Here is a 23,188-nt window from a genome sequence, read left to right as displayed (position 1 = left end):
GGCTGGAGTGCAGTGGCCGGATCTCAGCTCACTGCAAGCTCCGCCTCCCGGGTTCACGCCATTCTCCTGCCTCAGCCTCCCGAGTAGCTGGGACTACAGGCGTCTGCCACCTCGCCCGGCTAGTTTTTTTGTATTTTTTAGTAGAGACGGGGTTTCACCATGTTAACCAGGATGGTCTCGATCTCCTGACCTCGTGATCCGCCCGTCTCGGCCTCCCAAAGTGCTGGGATTACAGGCTTGAGCCACCGCGCCCGGCCTCTTTTCTTTTTTTTTTTTTTCTGAGACGGAGTCTCGCTCTGTCCCCCGGGCTGGAGTGCAGTGGCCAGATCTCAACTCAAGCTCCGCCTCCCGGGTTTACGCCGCCATTCTCCTGCCTCAGTCTCCCCAGTAGCTGGGACTACAGGCGCCCGCCACCTCGCCCAGCTAGTTTTTTGTATCTTTTTTTTTTTTTTTTAGTAGAGACGGGGTTTCACCATGTTAGCCAAGATGGTCTCGATCTCCTGACCTCGCGATCTGCCCGTCTCGGCCTCCCAAAGTGCTGGGATTATAGGCTTGAGCCACTGTGCCCGGCCCCTTGCCTTCTATTCTAAATCTTGGTTTTGCCTTTGGTACTTGATTCAGTCTACCCACTGACTCCCTCACATGTGAGTAAGGAATTTGCAAATAGCTGAACAGGAAGTAAATAACAGCATGGAAAAGAACCACCGAAGTACCTCTGCGTTCTGTGTTATTCTTTGACAACCCAGTTTTTTTTTTTTTCCTTTTGACAGGATCTTGCTCTACTGTCCAGGCTGGAGTGCAGTAGCTTGATCACAGCTCACTGTAGCCTCGAAATCCTGGGCTCAAGCAATCCTCCCTCAGGCTCCCAAGTAGCTGGGACTACAGGTGTGCACCACCATGCCTGCCTATTTATTTATTTATTTATTTTTTGAGATGGAGTCTCACTCTGTTGCCCAGGCTGGAGTGCAGTGGCAAAATCTTGGCTCACTGCAACCTCTGCCTCCCAGGGGTTGATTCTCAAGTCATTCTCCTGCCTCAGCCTCCCGAGTAGCTGGGATTACAGGTGTCCACCACCATGCCTGGCTAATTTTTTTGTATTTTTAGTAGACATGGAGTTTTACCATGTTGGCCAGGTTGGTTTCGAACTCCTGACCTCAGGTGATCGACCTGCCTCAGCCTCCCACAGTGCTGGGATTACAGGTGTGAGCAACCATGCGTGGCCCATGCCTGGCTAATTTTTAAATATTTTTTGTAGAGATGGGATCTCGCTGTGTTGCCCAGGCTTGATTTTTATTTATTTTTATTTTTAATCATTATTATTATTTTTTGAGACAGGGTCTCCTTCTGTCACCTAGGCTGGCATGCAGTGGTGTGATCTTGGCTTACTGCAACCTCCACCTAACAGGCTCAAGTGATTCTCCTGCCTTAGCCTCCCAAGTAGCTGAGATTATAGGCGCCCGCCACCATGCCCAGCTATTTTTGTATTTTTCGTAGAGATGGGGTTTCACCATGCTGGCCAGGCTGGTCTTGAACTCCTGACCTCAGGTGATCTGCCCGCCTTGGCCTCCCAAAGTGCTGGGATTACAGGCGTGAGCCACTGCACCCAGTCCAGGCTTGATTTTTAAACCTTAGCTTATTTTTTGTCTTGAAGCATTGTGCCGCCAACAGAAAAACCATCGCTGGCAGGGTGGCCCCAGGCCTAATGGTGCATGGGTGCAGATGGAAGGTGGCACTTCCTCTGGGTGAATGTGGCCGCCCCATATCAAGGCACACAGCTCGGCTCATGGCCCTGGGCTGGCTGATGCCCTGGTGGGTCCAGCCTTCTACAGGACACCCAACCCATGAGCTGCCATTCACAACTTCCTGAGTACATTCTCTGTATAGTTATAAAAATAAGTATGTTCCTCTCAAACAATGCTTTCTTTTCTCTTTTTTTTTTTCTTCTAACTGAATTATCTTTTTTTTTTTTTTTTTTTTGAGACGGAGTCTCGGTCTGACACCCAGGCTGGAGTGCAGTGGTGCCATCTCGGCTCACTGCAACCTCCGCCTCCCCGATTCCAGTGATTCTCCTGCCTCAGCCTCCTCAGTAGCTGGGATTACAGGCATGCACCACCACATCCGACTAATTTTTGTATTTTTAGTAGAGACAGGGTTTCACCATGTTGGTCAGGCTGGTCTTGAACTCCTGACTTTGTGATTCGCCCACCTCAGCCTTCCAGAGTGCTGGGATTATAGGGGTGAGCCACTGCACCCGGCCTCACTGAACTATCTTTAAGCTGAGAAGAGTAAAGTGGTGGTGAGGCGGGCTGGGGTACCCTATCCAGCTGTGACATTTATATTTAAACCTGAAAACGAAAGTGAAGTCCCTACAATAGAATCAGACTAAGCTTTTAAAAAGTATGAAGAGGGCCAGGCGCAGTGGCTTATGCCTGTAATCCCAGTACTTTAGGAGGCTGAGGTGCATGGATCACCTGAGGTCAGGAGTTCGAGACCAGCCTGGCCAACATGGTGAAACCCTGTACTAAAATTAGCCAGGTGTGGTGGTGGGCACCTGTAACTACTTGAGAGGCTGAGGCAGGAGAATCGCCTGAATCTAGGAGGCAGAGGTTGCAGTGAGCGGAGATTGCACCATTGCGAGGCTCTATCTCAAAAAAAAACCCCAAAAACAAACAAAAAAAAAGCATGAAGCTGCGATATGGATGTGGAGATGGAACGGTCTTCCAGATAAGGTTAAGTTTAAAAAGAAAAAAAAAAAAGCCAAATACAGAACCTCTTGTATAGTATAAATATCATGAATATAATAATTTATTTATTTATTTATTTTTTGAGACAGGGTCTCACTCTGTCACCCAGGCTGGAGTGCAATGGCACAAACTCGGTTCACAGCAACCTCTGCATCCTGGGTTCAAGCGATTCTCATGTCTCAGCCTCCCATGTAGCTGGGACCACAGGTGTGCACCACCATGCCCAGCTAATATTTGTATTTTCTTGTAGAGACGGGGTTTCACCATGTTGGCCAGGTAGGTCTCGAATTCCTCACCTCAAGTGATCCGCCCACCTTGGCCTCCCAAAGTGCTGGGACCACAGGCGTGAGCCACTGCGCCTGGCCTAAATATCATGTATATAATTTAAAAGAACTATAAGCCTTTTTGCTGTGGACACTACAGCAACTTGAGTGACAAGACAACTATCCAAATGTTTGAATGGAGACTTGTATCTTAAGAGAAAATAGCATCATACATAGCTTCAAAAGTGCTGCATCCTCACAATTCAAAAAGGAGCAAAGATAGTGTGTTCCCCAAAACTGGGTCAGTAACAAAAAGTGGCTGAGGTTGAAGAACAGGGTGACAAGTTTGAATAAAGTGCTTTCATGAGACACGAGAGTGCAACATTTTTTTCCACCTTTATATTGCATACAATATTCCTTTTTTTTTCTTTTGAGACAGGGTCTCACTCTGTTGCCCAGGCTAGAGGGCAGTGGTGCGATCTCGGCTCACTGCAACCTCCGCCTCCCGGGTTCAAGCGATTCTCCTGCCTCAGCCTCCTGAGTAGCTAGGATTGCAGGCGCCTGCCACCATGCCCAGCTAGTTTTTGTAGTTTTAGTAGAGATGGGATTTTGCCATGTTGGCCAAGCTGGTCTCGAACTCCTGACCTCAAGTGATCCACCTGCCTTGGCGTCCCAAAGTGCTGGGATTACACATGTGTGCCATCACACCCGGCCCATTTTTTTTTTTTTTTAAACAGGATCACTCTGTGTCACACAGGCTGAAATGCAGTGGTGTGATCACAGTTCACTGTAGCCTCGAACTCCCAGACTTCAGCAATCATCCTACCTCAGCCTCCCAAGTAGCTGGAACTACAGGCGTTTTTCACCATGTCCAACTAACTTATATTTTTGGTAGAGACAGGATATCACCATGTTGCCCAGGATGGTCTCAAACTCTTGAGCTCAAAAGATCTGTGTGCCTTGGCTTCCCAAAGTGCTGGGATTACAGACATGAGCCACCTTGTCCAGCCAGCAATATGCCATTTCAATATGTATGTATAGTTAAATCCATACATTAAATATCACAAGTAGCGGAGAGATGCCTGGGTACTTCACGTTGACCCCAGAACATAGCTATGTTGGTTTTGGTGTGACAATGGCTCACTGTTGAAGCACCATCACGGTTAAGGGCATGGGTTTTTCTTCTGACAGACTTGGACAGTGACCACGGTGAGCATCCTGACAGAGTACTTCATCCCAGGCCTAAGTTTCTCATCCTGTCTGGTGAGTTTAATCATCATCTCACAAATTAGCAACAAACTCACACAGGAACAGAGCTGGGATCTTTCTGCTCACCAAGCGGATGGTGACCCTGCATGAACGCACAACCTTTTTGTGCCCCAGTTTCATCCTCTGTCCAGACTCCTGAGTCCAGCTCTCTCCTTGGTCAACCAGGCCTCTCAGCCTCCACAAGACAATTCCTCATGCACCCCCAGCACCATTCCCTGCCCCATTCCCCCCATCTCAGAACAAAGCAGCCGGCACCAGGCTGCGAGCTCTCAGGTGGTCCTGGGCTCTTTCTCTCACGGCCACGGCCCCTCTATCCAGAAGTCCTATTGCTCCATCTTCAAAACAGATTCATAACCTGACCACTTCTCCCCACGGTGATGACCCCTGCCCTGGTCCAGCCTCCACCCTCTCCTGCTTGGACCGTCGCGGCTGCCTCCTGTCTGGTCTCTGTAGCTCCCTCCTCACTGCCCCCATAGTCTGTCCCCAACACGGCCAGAGGAGCCTGGGAATGCCTGAGTCAGGTCACATCCCTCCCGTGCTCAGAACCCACCTGTGGCCCCATCTCACTCAGCGTAAAGGCCAAGTCCCTCCCTGCGGCCTGCAAGGCCCTGTAGGATCCATCTTTGTCACCTCCCTGACCTTGGCTCCTCCACTCTCTCCTGCAATCTCCTCATCGTTCACTCACATCCTGCTTCTTGGGATTCTCTGAACTAGCCAAATACAGGCTCAAAACTAGTGGAAAACAAGCTCGTAACTAGCGGAATACAGGCTCGCCTCAGCACCTGTGCACTGACCATCCCTTTCCCGGAACACACTCTTCCCCCAGATAACCCCGAGGTGCTCTCCCTCTCTTCCTACAGGTCTTTGCTTAAATGTCACCTTCTCAGAAAGGCCTCCCCTGACCAAGACACCTGTTTAAATGTTTGAATGGATACTTGTGTCTTGAGAGAAAAATAGCATCATACATAGCTTCAAAAGTGCTGCATTCTTACAATTCAAAAAGGAGCAAACATATTGTGTTCCTGAAAACTGGATCAGTGACAAAAGTGGCTGAGGTTGAAGAACGGTGTGACATGTTTGAATAAAATGGTTTCATGAGGCCGGGCATGGTGGCTCATGCCTGTAACCCCAGCACTTTGGGAGGCCAAAGTGGGCGGATCACGAGGTCAAGAGATCGAGACCATCCTGGCCAACATGGTGAAAGTCCGTCTCTACTAAAAATATAAAAAATTAGCCGGGCATGGTGGCAGGCGCCTGTAATCCCAGCTACTTGGGAGGCTGAGGCAGGAGAATTGCTTGAACCCAGGAGGCAGAGGTTGCAGTGAGCCAAGATTGCGCCATTGCACTCCAGCCTGGTCAACAAGAGTGAAACTCTGTCTCAAAAAAAAAAAAAAAGAAGGTTTCATGAAATATGAGAGTGGAACATTTTTTTCCACCTTTATATAATATATTGGTTTTTGTTTTGTTTTATTTTGTTTTGTTTGAGATGGAGCCTTGCTCTGCCACCCCAGATGGAGTACTGGAGTGCAGTGGTGCGACCTCAGCTCACTGCAGCCTCTGCCTCCCAGGTTCAAGTGAATGTTGTGCCTCAGCCTCCGGACTAGCTGTGATTACAGGCACATGCTACCACACCCAGCTAATTTTTGTATTTTTAGTAGAGACGGGTTTCGTCATGTTGTCCAGGCTGATCTTGAACTCCTGACGTTGACTTCGGCCTCCCAAAGTGCTGGGATTACAGACGTGAGCCACCGCGCCTGGCCTTTATATAATACTTTGTATGCAATATGTCATTTGTGTTTCTTTTTTTGAGACGGAGCCTCTCTGTCACCCAGGCTGGAGTGCAGTGGTGCAATCTTGGCTCACTGCAACCTCCACCTCCCAGGTTCAAGCAGCTCTCATGCCTCAGCCTCCCGAGTAACTAGGAGTACAGGCACATGCCACCACACCTGGCTAATTTTTGTATTTTTAGTAAAGATGGGGTTTACATCGGCACCCCCTTTCCCAAACACATACACTGTTTCTGACTCCCCTTCCAGCCTAACTGTGTTCCAGGGTCCCATGACCATCTTATATACTCAGTATGTGGCGTCTCCATCTCGTCCATCATCTCCCTCCCTGCAACAGGGAATCAACTCAGTGAACATTTACTTTGACACAAGCTGACAAACAAGGGCCAGCAGGGTCTTGGGGTGGGTGTCATGACATCAACCACAGAAAGCACTTGGCTTCGAGTGAGCTGTTATCATATCTGAGCCATGTCCTGGAATAATGGTGACTCTCTGGGAAGAAGGTTTATTCTGAGCCCAGAGTCTCCCTATGTTGCCCAGGCTGGTCTTGAACTCATGGGCTCAAGCGATCTCCCACCTTGGCCTCCCGGAGTGCTGGGATCACAGGACTCCTCCTCGTGGAAGAAGGAGGCCTCCTCTGCCCTCTGCCTCCCAGCAGCCCCAGGCGGGAACACCTGGCCCACCTGAGAACTCTGAATCTAAAGCGAGTCGTTCCTCCCTCTGGTGGTAGCTTTTGGGGCTGCAGGTGCCGAACTGCCAGGTGCAGGGAGAAACACCAGAACACTTACTTATGTTCAATGTTACCCCTCTGGTTTTTTTTTGAGATGGAGTCTGGCTCTGTCACCCAGGCTGGAGTGCAATGGCATGATCTCGGCTCACTACAACCTCCGCCTCCCGGGTTCAAGCGATTCTCCTGCTTCAGCCTCCCGAGTAGCTGGGGTTACAGGCGTCACCACACCCGGCTAATTTTTGTATTTTTAATAGAGACGAGACTTCATGATGTTGGACAGGCTGGTCTTGAACTCCTGACCTCGTGATCTGCCCACCTCAGCGTCCCAAAGTGCTGGGATTACAGGTGTGAGCCACTGTGTCCAGCCACCTGTTTTGTAATTCGGGGTTCTGAGGTGTGATCTAGAGCTTGAGTGAATACTGTTGTAGTGCATCATGAAATTTCTATACATATTCATAAAACAGGTAGAGGCAGCAACATTTTGTTGTTGTTTTGATTTGTTTTTTGTTTCTTTCAAACCAGGTCTCCCAGGCTACAGTACAGTGGCACCATCACGGCTCACTGTAGTCTTGACTTCCTGAACTCAAGCAGTCCCTCCACCTCAGCCTCCTGAGTAGATGGCACTACAGACACACACTACCCTGCCCAGCTAATTTTGGTATTTCTTGTAGAGACAGGGTCTCCCTATGTTGCCCAGGCTGGTCCCGAACTCCTGGGCTCAAGTGAGCTCTCGCTTTGGCCTCCCAAAGTGCTGGGATTACAGGTGTGAGCTACTGTGCCTAGCCCATCAAGATTTTTTTACTGTTAGGGTTTGTGAGACTCTCCAACAATGTGAGCCATCCTTGCTTGAATGCCCCAGGGAGAGGCCCTCGGCTAAGCACCTGACATGTCCGAGCCATGTTTATAATTGGGCAAAGCACAAAAAAAGTATAAAAAGGTGCCCCTTCCTTAAGGCAGAACATCTACTTGTTGGGCGCCTGTCATAGTGTATGGATTTTCTTAGATGAAGTCACTTTGGAAACAGCCTCATAACCAGTGTGAAATCTGGGGTGCCTATAGTGCACACAGAGTCCCTTCAGCCATGGGCTCCTTTCACATCACACATGGGATGGCCCTGAGAGGAGGTCACTGCCACCGCACTGCAGACCTGAGAGGGCAAACCCTGTTTGACAGGAGGGGAAACTGAGGCAGAGAAGACATGACTCACTGCAGGTCATGCAGCAAGGAGGCAGTAGGCCAAGCCCTGGCCCTGCATTGCTGGAGTCCCTGCCTGAGCTCTTGGGCACGCAGCTCTGCTCCTCTGCTGAGGACACCACGCCCGTTCCACCCACCCATCCTCTTCCCAGGATGCTCGCATCCGCCTACCTGCGTGTAGCAGCGCAGGAGTAGCCCCTTGTCCTTCAGCAGGCGCATGAAGTAGTGACAGATGGTCGGCTGCAGGGAAGAACGACGGCACTGCTGATCATTGCAGGGAACAGCCACAGGCCACTACCATGTGCCAGGAACTGTTCTAGGCACTGCGACTGTCTTACCCCCAGGGAATAAGCAAAGCAGCCGTGTTGGGGAGAGACCACCACTATCCCCAGATCACAGATGAGGAAATTGAAGGACAGGGAAGGGGACTGTGTCGCCAAAGTCACATGGTGGGTAAGCTGCAAAGCTGCGATTCGCACCCAGGCAGCCTGGCTGCAGGGTCCCATCATGGGTGCAGCTAAGCCTCGCAGCAGCCCTCTTCAGACAGTACCATCAGCTTCACTTCACAGGAGGCAAATCGGAGGCTCAAGGTCGTAAGATGAAGACATGAGGAACCAGGACACGAATGCAGGCAGTCTGGGCCCAGCACCCATGTACTTAATGGCTACATAATATTTGTCTGCAGGGCCCTGGGGGCGCTTCCCATGCGTGCCCTCCCCCAACCTTTCCTGTTTTGCCCCCTGCAAAAAAAGGATCTCACCTTGAACTGCCCAGGATAGAGCTCCTTGGCGAGGGCGAAGAAGGGTTCCGGATGTTTCTGTAGGAGAGACAGCCAGAGGGCCAGATGCCCCAGGTAGGACGAGGGTTGGAGCCAGGTGACCCCCATCCCACCCCTCACAGACGCCCCTTCCTGGGGGAACACAAACCTTGAAATAGCTGATCTCGAAGATGGCCTCTGGGTAGGGAAGATGGTACTTCTCTAGGTTGTCATAGAGGCCAGTGGATGGAGAGCGAAAGTCGGGAATGCCCGCGGCTGGGAGAGGGGGGTCAGGGAGCAGTTGGTCTATACCCTACTAACTCTCCCAGACAGGGCTCAGACAGGGCTCCTCCCCAGCCCTTGGGAGGGATTCCCCAATTCCTGGGGGTGGCTGCTGGGGGAGTAGGGTTACTTACATGTGGAGATTCCAGCACCCACCAAACAGATGACTCTGCGACCTGGAGGAGAGGAACTTATGCACCATATGCCACTGTTTGCTCAGTCCCTATAATAGCACCACCCATCACAGCCCCTGACACCGTTTACTCCGTGCCAGGCCCTGGGGCAAGCATCTCAGATGCATGATGGGCCTTCCAATCATCTAGAGAGGGATGGTGTTAACATCCCCATTTTATAAACGAGCAAACTGGGGCTCAGATAGGGGGAAGAAGTCACACAACGGACTGCGGAAGAGTCAGCCAGAGGACAAAGAATCCAGTGTTGGGCTGGGTGCGGTGGCTCATGCCTGTAATCCCAGAACTTTGGGAGGCTGAGGTAGGCAGGTCACCTGAGGTCAGGAGTTTGAGACCAGCTTGGCCAACATGGCGAAACCCCGTCTCTACTGAAAATACAAAATTAGCTGGGCGTGGTGACACGTGTCTATAATCCCAGCTACTTGGGAGGCTGAGGCAGGAGAATCACTTGAACCCAGGAGGTGGAGGTCGCAGTGAGCCAAGATCATGCCATTGCACTCCCGCCTGGGTGACAGAGCAAGACTCCATCTCAAAAAAAGGGAGAAAAAAAAAAAAAGAATCCACTGTTGGAAATTACACCAACTTGGACATGAGAAAAGGCCACTTGAGGATAAGAGCCCAGGGCTAAACAGAAATAGCTGGTGGCTGGTGATTAGCCACCAGGCCATAGTACTCTGGCATCTGCCCATCAGCTGATAGACAGGCACAAGTGTGACATGCTGTGGGTCAGATGCCTCTGGGATACCCTGTCCAAGGGAGGACAGCAAAGGTGAACAGAACACAAAGCCTGCCACAGCTTCAGCCCTGAGCTTTAACTCTGAGATGCCATCGGGCCAGGCCTGGTTGAATCCAGTGGTGGCTATATATGGTCTGGATTCAGGGGACCTGGGGTCAAATCCTGACTCTGCCACTTGGCAGCTGTTTGACCCTGCACTGAGTCACTACCTTTTTGTGCCTCCGTTTCCTCCTGTGTCCAGATCACTTCCATAATGGTCTTACGGGTATAATGTGAAGATCAAATAATAGGACACTTGTAAAGTGCTGAGCCCAGTGCCTGGCAAATAGTGAAGGCTCAATTAAGTGGTTAAAAAGAAATTTTTAGGGCTGGGCCTGGTGGCTCACACCAGCACTTTGGGAGGCCGAAGGGGGTCAGATCACCTGAGGTCAGAAGTTCAAGACCAGCCTGGCCAATATGCTGAAACCCTGCCTCTACTAAAAGTACAAAAATTAGCCGGGCGTGGTGGCAGGCGCCTGTAGTCACAGCTACTTGGGAGGCTGAGGCAGAAGAATTGCTTGAACCTGGGAGGCGAAGGTTGCAGTGGGTCAAGATAGCGCCACTGCATTCCAGCCTGGGCAACAGAGTGAGACTCCGTCTCAAAAAAATAAATACATAAATAAATAAAGCTTTAGAGCAGTTAGGTGAGGGTTGGAGCCTCACCTTTATATTTTTGCAGAGAAGGGGTCTTGCTTGTTGCCCCAGCTGGTCTTGACCTCCTGGCCTCAAGCGATCTTCCTGCTTTCTACCTCCCCAAATGCTGGGATTATAGGCCTGAACCACCACGCCCAGCCTCAATTAATTGTTATTGTTCATTACTATCTCCTCATGGGCACCCTCATGAGCCAATTATCCCAGAATCCAGGAGCAGGAGGACACAAGGAACAAATGCTTTGTAGCCACTGCCTGTGTTGTCTTTGGGGCCTGCCCATGCTAAAAGATGGCTGCAGACAGCTGCTCGCCTGCCGCAGGAGAGGGAGGCTCAGGGCAGCAGGCCTGGCTGCCCGAGGAGAGAGATGGTGGCAGCTGGAGGACAGGGACACTGGAGAAGACGTCCTCAACAAAAGGCTGCTCAGGAACCACAAAGGGTCGATTGTTCTAGTTGAGGACTGCTGAGGGCCTGGTTTCTCAGACTTCGGTGACCTCAACTCGTGGCAAGAAATATAAATTTCAGGCCAGGCGGGGTGGTTCACGCGTGTAATCCTAGCACTTTGGGAGGCTGAGGAGGGTGGATTGCCTGAGCTCAGGAGTTCGAGACAGCCTGGGCAACATGGTGAAACCCCGTCTCTACTGAAATAAAAAAATTAGCCAGGCGTGGTGGTGTGCTTCTGTAATCCCAGCTACTTGGGAGGCTGAGGCAGGAGAATTGCTGGAACCCGGGAGGCAGAGGTTGCAGTGAGCTGAGATTGTGCCACTCCACTGCACTCCAGCCTGGGCAACAAAGCAAGACTCCATCTCAAAAAAAAAAAAAAAAAAAAAAAAAAAAGAAATATAAATTTCATGGTGACTCAGTAACTAGACACCTATCCACCATATCTGAAACAAGCCTCCTGTAGTAATAACCACGGCATATGCTGCCACAGCTCTTGCTATGTTCCAGACTCTGCTCTAAGCATTTGCATTTTTATTAATTTATTTTTAAAATTTTATTTATTTATTTATTTTTTAGAGTCAGGGTCTCACTGTGTTGCCCAGGCTGCAGTGCAGTGGTGCCATCATAGCTCACTGCAGCCTCCGACTCCTGGGCTCAAACAATTCTCCCTTCTCAGCCTCCTGAGTAGCTGAGACTACAGGCAACGCCCCCACATCTGGCTATTTTTTTTTTCTTGTAGAGATTGGGGGGGTCTCACTATGTTGCCCAAGCTGGTCTTGAATGCCTGGTGTTGAGTGATCCTCCCGCAATAGCCTCCCAAAGTGCTGAGATTACATACATGAGCCACTGCACCTGGTCCTATATTAATTTATTTAGTCCCCCAATAACCTTATGGGTTAGACACTATAATCATTATCCCCATTTTATGAAACAGGCCTGGTCAGTCAGCGTACAGTAATTTACTCAGCAATGGAGAAGTGACCCAGGTCTGGCCAATCAGAGACTTGGGGGCACGCATGTGACTCAACCTGGATCAGTGGGAGCGAATCTCTGCTGTTTGGTTTGAACTACTGGGAAAAGGTGCTCTTTCGGTGGCAGCTCCTAGGTTGGTGGAACCTGCATTTGGAACTGCTAGGAGTTACCTTTACCCCAACACAAGAAAAGCAGCATCAGAGAGAGTTATGGTTTTTAACAAAGTGGAAGCACCTAGGCCCAGCCGTGCTTCAAGCTGGATTAGAGCCAACACACTCCTCTTTGGCTTAAGCCAGTTCCAGTTGTGTTTCTTGCTACTTGTAAAGAAAAGGTTTCAATACATGGTTCAAGTGGCTGGGGATGGGAGGTCACTTGGGGCCAGGAGCCGGGCACAGTGGCCCAATCCTGACAGGGGACTCACAGCGTTCGCTCTGCATGTACCGGGCCACCCCTTCCAAGGTCAGTTCGTCCAGCAGACGCTCCTTCTGGCTGCCCAGGCTGAGCGTCTGGGAGAATAAGTTCCGCAGGAAGTCCACTGGCCGGAGAGAAGAGAGACAGCGGCAGGACGGGCATTCAGCCAGGGGGCATGGATGTCTCCAGCACCCTGGCCCCAGCCCTGGGGTCCCCGGCCTCCCCACATCTAAAGGCACGAGGCCTGGCCCAGCCAGGAGCCTCCAGGAGCCTGCTCTGGCACTGGTACCCGACCCACTGTTACATACTTTGAATGTCACACCTGATGGAGTTGAGGAGGTATCACCCACACCCCTGCCCTGAAATCCCCCCGCCCCCCAGAACCCTGCTCCCTGTCCTTCGAGGAAGATACTCACTGTCTGCTTCTCCACCAGCGGCTCCTCCCTCAGAGTCTGAATCTGAGTCCTGGAAGGGGTGGGGTGGGGTGGCCAGGCCCAAGAGGTGGGATTAGGGAGGGAGGGGAGGGGGTGATACCAGGTTTGGGGAAAAGGCTGTGGCAGGAAGGTAGCCTGAGGAAGTGTGGGGTGGTGGAGAGACTGCACTGGGGCTAGCTCGAGGGCTCTGGGACAGGCTGCCTGGGTTGGAGTCCTGGCCATGCCAGTCCCCAGGAGCACAACCTCATGGGAGTGGCTTCGCTTTTCTTTTCTTTCTTTCTTTTTTTTTTTTTTTTTTTTTTTTGAGACGGGGTCTTGCTCTGTCACCCAGGCTGGAGTGCAGTGGCCGGATCTCAGCTCACTGCAAGCTCCGCCTCCCAGGTTCACGCCATTCTCCTGCCTCAGCCTCCCGAGTAGCTGGGACTACAGGCGCCCGCCACCTCACCCGGCTAGTTTTTTGTATTTTTTTAGTAGAGACGGGGTTTCACCGGGTTCGCCAGGATGGTCTCGATCTCCTGACCTTGTGATCCGCCCGTCTCGGCCTCCCAATGTGCTGGGATTACAGGCGTGAGCCACCGCGCCCGGCCTTTTTTTTTTTTTTGAGACAGTGTCTCGCTCTGTCACCCAGGCTGGGGTGCACTGGCGCAGTCACAGCTCACAGCTCACTGCAGCCTCAACCTCCCAAGCTCAAGGGATCCTCCTACCTCAGCCTCCCAAGTAGCTGGGACCACAGGCGCATGCACTACGCCAGGCTAATCTTGTTTTGTTTGTGTTTTTGTAGAGACAAGGTCTCCCTGTGTTGCCCAGGGTGGCCTTGAACTCCTGGGCTCAAGCAAGTCTCCTGCCTCGGCCTCCTAAAGTGCTGAGATTACAGGCGTGAGCCACTGTGCCTGGCTGTGACTCTGATTTTCTAAGTCTGGGTGTCCCTCACCTTGGAAAGGGAGCGTGGGTGCTGGGTGCAGCACCAGGAGCGGGGAAGGTGCTCGGTAAGCGCTGGCTGTTGCTGTTAATATTATCACAGCCTGGGGTCTTCCCTTTGTCCCTGGGTCCCCTGGAGCATGGGCCTGCTGTCCCTTCCCAGCAGCTCTGGGGACCTCTGAATAATGTCCCAAGTCACTCTGGGAATGATTCCAATGCAAAGCCTCAGTGCTCACTACAAGGACCTATGTGCCCCCTCCTGCTCGAGGCCCCAGACACTCTCTGCCAACCTCTCCAGCAACCTTTGAGTCTTTCCTCAAAGCCTGCCCTCAGCCCAGCTCTGGACTGGCAGGTCTCCGGGACTCTGTCCAGGGCCTCTCTGCTTTCTTTTTCCAGCTTCCTGGGGCTACCTGCCTCATCCATGCCAATGGCCTCTGCCTCGTCACTCATGACACCATCTCTCTGTCCCCAGATCTGGGGTTCCCTGGCTTCTTGGACACCTTGCCCTAGGTGCCCCCCAGCCTCTCACTCCTACCATGTCCCAAACGGACCCTGGCATCTCCCTCAAACCCATCTTCCTCCCAGGCCTCATCTCAATGGGATCGTACTGTCCCCTAGTCAGCCAGATGTTTCCTGCCGCCGCCTCCCTCCTCACCCTCCGGCTGCAGCACTTCAGGTCCAGAGCATGTACGCTTAGTCTCCTAAGGGGCTGTCCGCCAACTCCTTTTCCCCCGCGGGGCTCCACCTGGTCCAGCCTGTCCTCTCCTCCGGGGGTCCTGCCCCAGCCTCCTCCCCCAGCCTCTCAGCCTCAATCTCCACCTCCCATCCACCCTGCTGCCCTGCATGTGAGGCTGTCTGGGTCAGCTCGCCCCGCTCCACTTGAAAGGCCCTTCTCTCTGGCTTCTCCAGTTCTCCCGGACATCTATGGAATTGCCAGGATGTCCACAAGGGCAGGGACTTTGCCTGGGTGCCCAGCACTGAGAACAGGGTCTGGCTCCTGGCAGGAGCTCCAGGAGCTCCTCCACCTCAGAATGAATGCCTGCTTCAGGCTGGACCACGGCTGGGCCCTGCAAGAGATTTCACCAAAATGCAGTTCTGACCAAGTCACCACCTCAGACAACCCCTTCCCCGGCCACTCACTGCTCTGCGTCCAAGCCTTTTTGAATAAGACCCTCCCTTCCAAACATATGACAATTTAAAAAATTGCTTTTTAAGACTGTGCAACTCCAGATGGGCGTGGTGGCTCATGCCTGTAATCCCAACACTTTGGGAGGCTGAGGCAGGAAGATTGCTTGAGGCCAGGAGTTCAAGACCAGCCTGGGCAACACGGTGAGACTTTGTCTCTATCTAAAAAGAGAGAGAGAGGCCGAGCGTGGTGGCTCACGCCTGTAATCCTAGCACTTTGGGAGGCTGAGGCGGGTGGATCACGAGGTCAGGAGATCGAGACCATCCTGGCCAACACGGTGAAACCCCATCTCTACTAAAATACAAAAAATTAGCCAGGCGTGGTGGCAGGCGCCTGTAGTCCCAGTTACTCAGGAGGCTGAGGCAGGACAATTGCTTGAACCCGGGAGGCGGAGGTTGAAGTGAGCCGAGATGGCGCCACTGCACTCCAGCCTGGGTGACAGAGTGAGACTCCGTCTCAAAAAAAGAGAGAGAGAGAGAAGAGAGAGTGAAAATGAGATAGAGAGAGAGAAAGAGAGATTGGACAACCTCTGCAAAAACCTTGACCACACTCGCGTGTACTTCAACAACATATGACTTGGGGCACATGCCTTGTAATTACCCAAGCCCACCCTTATAAAGATAACCACTGTTAGCTAAGCTTAATGGTAATTACTCCAGTTTCCTCTGCATAAAACTAATTATTTTTACAGAAATAGGTCATAGTACAACATCTTGAGTTTTCTGCAGAACGATATGCTACAGACCTACCTAATTTTATTTATTTATTTATTTATTTTTTGAGACGGAGTCTCGCTCTGCCGCCCAGGCTGGAGTGCAGTAGCCGGATCTCAGCTCACTGCAAGCTCCGCCTCCCGGGTTCACGCCATTCTCCTGCCTCAGCCTCCCGAGTAGCTGGGACTACAGGCGCCGCCACCTCGCCCGGCTAGTTTTTTGTATTTTTAAAGTAGAGACGGGGTTTCACCATGTCAGCCAGGATGGTCTCGATCTCCTGACCTCGTGATCCTCCCGTCTTGGCCTCCCAAAGTGCTGGGATTACAGGCTTGAGCCACCGCGCCCGGCCAGACCTACCTAATTTTAAAGATAATTTTTAAAAAAGAGACGGCATTTTGCTATGTTGCCCAGGCTGGTCTCGAACTCCTGGGCTCAAGTGATCCTCCTGCCTCCCAAAGTGCTGGGATTACAGGTGTGAGCCACCGTGCCCAGCCTCACCTCATTTTTCAGAGCAGCTACATAGTATTGGATTGTATGGGTGAACCATAGTTCATTTAACCTATCCACTAACAGCCATTTGGACTGTTTCCAGTTTTGCCCTGTGACGGACAATGCTGCATTTTACATCCTCGCATCTCTCTCTTTGGGACTGAGGATCCTTTTTAACATTCAACCTTTTTATCTGACATTGGTCGTGCTTTGGGGGCCAGGCGAGTGAGTTGCCACAGCCTAACAGGAGGCTCTTATATCCTCAGCAAGGCTCCACTGTGCATTTGTGAGGTATTCTGATGCCCGCTTCTGCACCACCCCACGTCTGAAAGGCAATCTTGGGGGTGTGGGTGGGCTGGCACTCTTGCAGGCTGTACACAGTGAGGCTGTGTGGAAGGCCTGTGCCCAGCATGTATCGGCAGCTTGGCCTAAGGGAGAGCTGGAGGTGCTGATGGGGGGCCTTCAAACTCCTGTGAGACTGCCTGTCCACCTCTCCTGGCAGCCTCTGGCAGGCGGTGTGCCCAGTGCTGGGGGACTCAAACCTTTCCCTGCTCCTCTAGCCGAGGGACAGGGGACAAGTGACTTAACACCTCTGCTTCAAATTCTGCCTCTGTAAAATGGCCATGATAGGCATTTCTCTTCACAGGGATGCCAGGAAGATGAAATGAGATGAGGCAAGTTTGGCACTAAACAGTGTGCACAGCTGGAGTAAGCCATCAGTAAATGGTAACTGTGACTATAACGAGCTGACCCCTACCAGCCACCCAGTTACGGAACACATCACACTCCTTCATGCCCCCAGGTCTTTGCACAAGCGATACGTGTTGTGTGGATCACCATTTCTCACCTTGTCTAAGAAAATTCTAAGTCACTCTTCACTTATACTGTGTCTGTATCTTGGTCTGACAGCTAGACCAGCCTGTGGATTCCTCCAGGGAATGGCCTGGCTGGAATCTTCTTTGACCCAGAAAGTTTTTCTCTGTGCTCCCACAGTGCCCTGAGTTTCTTTACTTTTCTTCCTTTTTTTTTTTTTTTTTTTTTTTGAGACCGTATCTTGCTCTGTCGCCCAGGCTGGAGAGTAGTGGCACAATCATGGCATGCTACGGCCTTAACCTCCTGGGCTTAAGCAATCCTTCCCCAACTCCGCCTCACGAGTAGCTGGCATTACAGGCATGTACCACTGCACATGGCTAATTTTTAGATTTTTTGGGGCCTTCCTACGTTGCCCAGACTGGTCTGGAACTCCTAGGCTCAAGCGATCCTCCTACCTCAGCCTCCCAAAGTACTGGTATTACAAGCATGAGCCACTGTGTCTGGCCTGAGTTACTTTCTTTCTTTTTTACTTTTTAGAGAAAGGGTCTTGCTGTTTTACCCTGGAGTGCAACGATGCAATCATAGCTCACTGCAGCCTCAAACTACTGGGCTCAAGCGATCCTCACGCCTCAGCCTCCTGAGTTATTGGAATTATGGGCATAAGCCACTGCACCTGGCCCCCTGAGTTACTTTTATCATCACACTGTGAGATAATTTTTCCCATCACTTGTCCACGAGATCTGTGCATTCCAAGACCAAATGGGATACCTGTCTCTTCCAGGCCCAGGACAAATTTGGTTCAGAAGGGATGGCAGGCAGTGGCGAGGAAGGAGGAAAGTTTGGGAGGGCAGGCCTGGACATGAGGCTGGAAACACTTCTCTGACAATCCCCAGAATCCGCCTTTCCCCAGAAAGCTGCACTGGGTGGTGTGAGGGATTGGGGCAATGAGCCGAGGGCCGTGGGGTGACTGTCTCCCCTTTGCCACCTCCCCCCCCGTGCGGGATGTGGAACAAGTCCATCTCTCTCCTCCCCTCCACCCTTTCGCCCATCTCACCTGAGCCTCCTGCACCTTCCCTGCCTGGGTCTCCAGAGGGTGAGAGGCTGAGGGAGGGGAGCAGAGGTGGTTACAGTGGGGAGAATGATTAAGTGGGGAATAAAGGGATTCAAATGGTCAGTGAGGGGCCAGAACACCCACCAACCGAGTTACACTGGGATGGGATGGTGGTAAAAATGGAGCACAGGGAGGGAGGGGCCGGAGAAAAGATCTTATCGGCATGCAAAGTGATGCCAGGAGAGGTGATTAGTGAGGGGCAGAGAGGCTGGAGAGGAAGATTCAGAAGGAGAGGGAGAAAGTAGGGGCTTTTGCCCAGGCTGATCTTGAACTCCTGGGCTCAAGCGATCCAACCACCTTGGCCTCTCAAAGTACTGGGATTACAAGCATGAGCCATTGTGTCTGGCCCTGACTTACTTTCTTTCTTTTTTACTTTTTAGAGAAAGGGTCTCGCTCATGTCACCCAGGCTGGAGTGCAATGGTGCGATCATAGCTCACTGCAGCCTCAAACTCCTGGGCTCAAGCGATCCTCCTCCTCCCACCTAAGGGATTCAGGGCATGAAGGAACACTCAGGAGGAGGTAGGAAGGACACGACAGTGTGTCAGTGTGAGTGCGGGAAGGGTTAGATTTCCAAGGCAGAGGGAAGTTCAGAAAGGAAGAGAGAAGGGAAGGGACGCTTTGGCTGGGAGGCAGGTTTAGGAGGGAGGTGCAGTGCTGCAGTGGAGGCGGTAGGTTTAGGAGAGGCGCGGAACAAGGGGAAGCCATAGAAGGGGACAGCAGGGGTCCCTCAGCATCCTCTGGTTGCCTCTAACAATCAGGTACCCTTAGCAGCCGGGACCGGGGCAACTTATGTTCTTTGCAGCGAGGGTCCTTAGCAACCAAGGTGTGAGAAACACGCGATCATTGGCAACTTGGCAAGTGGATGTGGTAAACGAACCCTGAACACCCTGCGACCCAGAAACCCACCAGCCTAGCGATATAGATCGCTTAGCAACAACCCTCAGAACCCCACTCCCCGAGGCGCTCCCTACTTCCCGCCCCACTGCGGCCGCCCTTGGGCCCCGGGGCCTGCAGCCTTCAATCAGGCCCCGGCGCGGCCCGACCCTCCCACCCGGATTCCCGACTCACGGTCCGGCTCTGCCATGGGCGCGGTGCTGAAGCCCTCGAGGCTGTCACCGACCGCTCTGTCCCGTCACCGACCACTGTGTCCCGTCACCGACGGCTCTGTCCTGTCACCGACTGCTCTGTCCCGTGACGGCACCAGAAATGGGAGTGGCCGGGATAGGGCACTGAACTACAACTCCCAGCAGACATTGCGGCCGCAGACGCTCTTTCCTACGACACCCGGAGCGCCCCAGTTAGGTAAGAAAGCGCGCGAGGACCGGACTACGAGTCCCAGAAGTCATGGCGTCAGCAGCCATGTTGGTAAAGGGCGCCCGGAAAATGTGGGAACGGCTAGAGAGTCGTAGTCCTCTCGAATACTCTGATTGGTCAGCATGCGGCACGGGGGCGGGGTGTGAGAGATTCAGCATATTATCATTGGATGAATCAGGGGGCGTGGTGGGGAATTTCCCGCAGGGCGGAAGCGCCAGAACTCCCGGCAAAGCCCAGCTACAGGCGGGCCACTGCGAGGGGCCCCTGAGGTGGCGGGGGCTATGGCTGGGGTCGCGTGCTTGGGAAAAGCTGCCGACGCAGATGAATGGTGCGACAGCGGCCTCGGCTCCCTGGGTCCGGACGCAGCGGCCCCCGGAGGACCGGGATTGGGCGCGGAGCTGGGCCCGGGGCTGTCGTGGGCTCCCCTCGTCTTCGGCTACGTCACTGAGGATGGGGACACGTGAGTGAACTTTAGGCTGCCAAACGGAGCCTTAGGACACGGCATCTGATTCCCCATTAGTGTCTGATCCCTGAGGCTTCCTAACCTCACACTCCTAAATCTGACTTCCGATGCTGAACTTCCTGACCTCTAACCCCCGAGTCCTAACTTTTAACAAAACCAATCTTCTATCCAGCTATGATCCTCACCCAATCATTTCTGACCTTCTTTTCTTGAACTATGATTCTCAGCTCCTGGAATCCACGTTGTATCCACTGATACCCAAACCTGACTCCAGTCCTGAGACTTTTGTTAGAACTGTGGCTTCTCCTGACTTCTAACCTCCAAATATGATCTTTGATTCTTAGTTCCTGATTTGAGCCTTAGAGTTTGATTTCCAAAATTAATGCTTGGTCCCTTACTCTAAAATCCTGTCTTCTGAGCAGTGTTCTTCAAATCTTAAATTCAAAGAGAGAGAATGTAAGCTCTTCTATGTTGAATTCCTAATTAAAGTAAAAAAAAAAAAAAAAAAAAAAGGAAAATAGAAAAAAAGAATATAAGTTCTACGAGACCAAGGATTCATCTGTTAAACAAATATTCTTTACACAGTACAACATTCCAGGCTCCGTTTTAGGTGTTAGTGATAAAGGCAGTGGAGAAAACAGACAAAAACTTAAGCGCTTGCGGAGCATACATTTTAGTGGAGCTAAATAAACAGATAAGACCGCAAGGAAGGAAAGAAACAGAAAGACAGGAAGAAACAAAGAAAGACACACAGAAAGAAAGAAACATAGAAAGTAAGAGAAGGAAATAAAGTCAGAGGTAGTAAGTACTTTGGAGAAAAATAAAGCAGGAAAATGAGGCAATAGATAAACAGGATAAGAGCATTTCAGGGAGAAGGAACTGCAGTTGCAAAGCCCAGATGAGGGACTGTACTGGGTTTTTTGTCTGTTGTGTTTTCTGCTGTATGCCCAGTGATGCAAGCAGTGCCTGACCCAGGAGGCACTGAAGAAATATTTATCTTTTCAAAGAACCAGCTTTATAGTCTTGTTAATTTTCATTACATTTCATTACTTAATTTTGGTTTCATTTTTTTTTTTTTTTTAAACTTTCTATTTAATTGGTCTCTGTCCCGGCTTTTTTTTTTGAGATGGAGTCTCGCTCTGTCGCCCAGGCTGGAGTGCAGTGGCTGGATCTCAGCTCACTGCAAGCTCCGCCTGCCGGGTTTAAGCCATTCTCCTGCCTCAGCCTCCCGAGTAGCTGGGACTACAGGCGCCCGCCACCTCGCCTGGCTAGTTTTTTTTTGTGTGTGTATTTTTTAGTAGAGACAGGGTTTCACTGTGTTAGCCAGGATGGTTTCGATCTCCTGACCTCGTGATCCGCCATCTCGGCCTCCCAAAGTGCTGGGATTACAGGCTTGAGCCACCGCGCCCGGCCGGTTTTTTTGTTTTTTTGGTTTTTTTTGAAATGGAGTTTCACTCTGTCGCCCAGGCTGGAGTGCAGTGGCACCATGTTGACTCACTGCAACCTCCATCTCCTGGGTTCAAGCAATTCTCCTGCCTCAACCTCCCCAGTAGCTGGGATTACAGGTGCCCACCACCATGCCTGGCTAATTTTTAAAATATGTATGTATGTATGTATTTATTTTTTGAGATGGAGTTTCGCTCTGTCACCCAGGCTGGAGTGCAATGGCGCGATCTTAGCTTACCACAACCTCCGCCTCCCAGGTTAAAGCGATTCTCCTGCCTTAGTCTCTTGAGTAGCTGGGATTACAGGTGCACACCACCATGCCTGGCTAATTTTTGTGTTTTTAGTAGAGATGGGGTTTCACCACGTTGGCCAGGCTGGTCTCAAACTCCTGACCCCGTGATCTGCCTGCCTCAGCCTCCCAAAGTGCTGGGATTGCAGGCATGAGCCACCATGCCAGGCTGTTCTGACTTTTATTATGTTCATTCTTCTGCTTACTTTGGCTTTAATTTGTTCTTCTTTTTGTAGTTTCTTAAGGTGAAAGTTGAGATCATTGATTTGAGACCTTTCTTTTTTCCTCTTTTCCAGTATAGGTATTGAGTGCTATAAATTTGCTCCTGACTATTGTTTAGCAATATTATTTTAGCAATATCTCTCAAATTCTGGTATGTTGTGTTTTTATTTTCATTTAATTCAGTATGCTTTGTTATTTTTTTGAGTTGGAGTCTCACTCTGTCGCCCAGGCTGGAGTGCAGTGGCACAGTTTCCGCTCACTGCAACCTTGTCCTCCTGGGTTCAAGTGATTCTCTTGCCTCAGCCTCCCGAGTAGTTGGGATTACAGGGGGGTGCCACCACCCCCGGATAAGTTTTGTAATTTTTTGGTAGAGACAGGGTTTCACCATGTTGACCAGGCTGGTCTCAAACTCCTTACCTCAAATGATCTGCCCACCTTGGCCTCCCAAAGTGCTGGGATTACAGGCATGAGCCATCACACCCGGCCTAATTCAGTATTTTTTTTCTTTTTCTTTTTTTTTTGAGACTGGAGTCTTGCTCTGTCACCAAAGCTGTAGTACAGTGGAATGATCTCAGCTTGCTGCAACCTCTGCCTCCCAGGTTCAAGCAATTCTCATGTTTCAGCCTTCCGCATAGCAGGGATTACAGGCATGCACCACCACATCCGGCTAATTTTTGTGTTTTTAGCAGAGATGGGATTTCACCATGTTGGCCAGGCTGGTCTGGAACTCCTGACTTAAAGTGATCCACCCACCTTGGCCTCCCAACGTGCTGGGATTACAGGTGTGAGCCACCACACCCGGCCTAAAAATATTTGTATTTCTGTCTGTCTGTCTGTCTATCTATCTATCATCTGTATCTCTCTCTCTCTCTATCTATCTCTATCTATCTCTGTCTATATCTATCTATCTACCTACCTACCTGCCTGCCTGCCTGCCTGCCTATTGACAGGGTCTTACCTAGGCTGGATACAGTGTCTCAATCATGGCTTACTGCAGTCTTGAACTCCTACCAAGCCATCCCCCTACCCCAGCCTCCCAAGTAGCTAGGACTACAGGTTTGCTCCACCATGTCTGGGTAATTTATTTATATCTAAAGGGTGTTTCTTGTAGACCATGTATAATTGGGTTTTGCTTTCTTTTTAATAGAGACAGGATTTTGCTATGTTGCCCAGGCTTATCTTGAATGCCTGGGCTCAAGCAATCCACCTGCCTCAGCCTCCTAAAGTGCTAGGATTATAGGCATGAGCCACCACCCCTGGCCTTTGCTTTTTTATTCAATCTAACAATCTCTACCCTTTTTTTTTTTTTTTTTTTTTTTTT

General features: G+C 51.1%; 2 protein-coding genes across 10 annotated transcripts in view; one reads left to right on the top strand and one right to left on the bottom strand.

Annotated features, from left to right (window-relative positions):
- Positions 1–19,558, bottom strand: part of SIRT2 (sirtuin 2) — a 27,412-nt gene extending 7,854 nt beyond the window's left edge. For 2 of the 8 annotated variants that reach the window (XM_025367965.1, XM_025367969.1), the window contains exons 1-8: positions 19,202–19,519; positions 18,076–18,122; positions 12,885–12,933; positions 12,479–12,592; positions 9,161–9,202; positions 8,914–9,020; positions 8,748–8,804; positions 8,159–8,227 (exon numbers count right to left, since the gene is read on the bottom strand). In XM_025367965.1, coding sequence (XP_025223750.1) covers positions 8,159–8,227; positions 8,748–8,804; positions 8,914–9,020; positions 9,161–9,202; positions 12,479–12,592; positions 12,885–12,933; positions 18,076–18,122; positions 19,202–19,217 — 501 coding nt within the window. In that variant the 5' untranslated portion in view covers positions 19,218–19,519. Of the gene's footprint in view, positions 1–8,158; positions 8,228–8,747; positions 8,805–8,913; positions 9,021–9,160; positions 9,203–12,478; positions 13,169–18,075; positions 18,123–19,201 lie in introns of those variants that run through there. The other 6 variants (XM_025367966.1, XM_025367971.1, XM_025367967.1 and 3 more) reach the window with 4 other exon arrangements.
- NFKBIB (NFKB inhibitor beta) overlaps positions 19,338–23,188 on the top strand; it is a 12,710-nt gene continuing 8,859 nt past the window's right edge. Inside the window, exon 1 of one of the 2 annotated variants that reach the window (XM_025367976.1) lies at positions 19,338–19,435. Coding sequence is in view for 1 of the 2 variants with exons in the window: in XM_025367975.1 (XP_025223760.1) it covers positions 19,729–19,907 (179 nt within the window). In the remaining variant the exon portion in view is untranslated. Of the gene's footprint in view, positions 19,908–23,188 lie in introns of both variants that reach the window. The other variant, XM_025367975.1, reaches the window with a different exon arrangement.

Source organism: Theropithecus gelada, chromosome 19, assembly GCF_003255815.1.
Source record: "Theropithecus gelada isolate Dixy chromosome 19, Tgel_1.0, whole genome shotgun sequence".
In the NCBI taxonomy this organism is placed as follows: Eukaryota; Metazoa; Chordata; class Mammalia; order Primates; family Cercopithecidae; genus Theropithecus; species Theropithecus gelada.
This window is presented reverse-complemented; position numbering and strand designations above follow the sequence as displayed.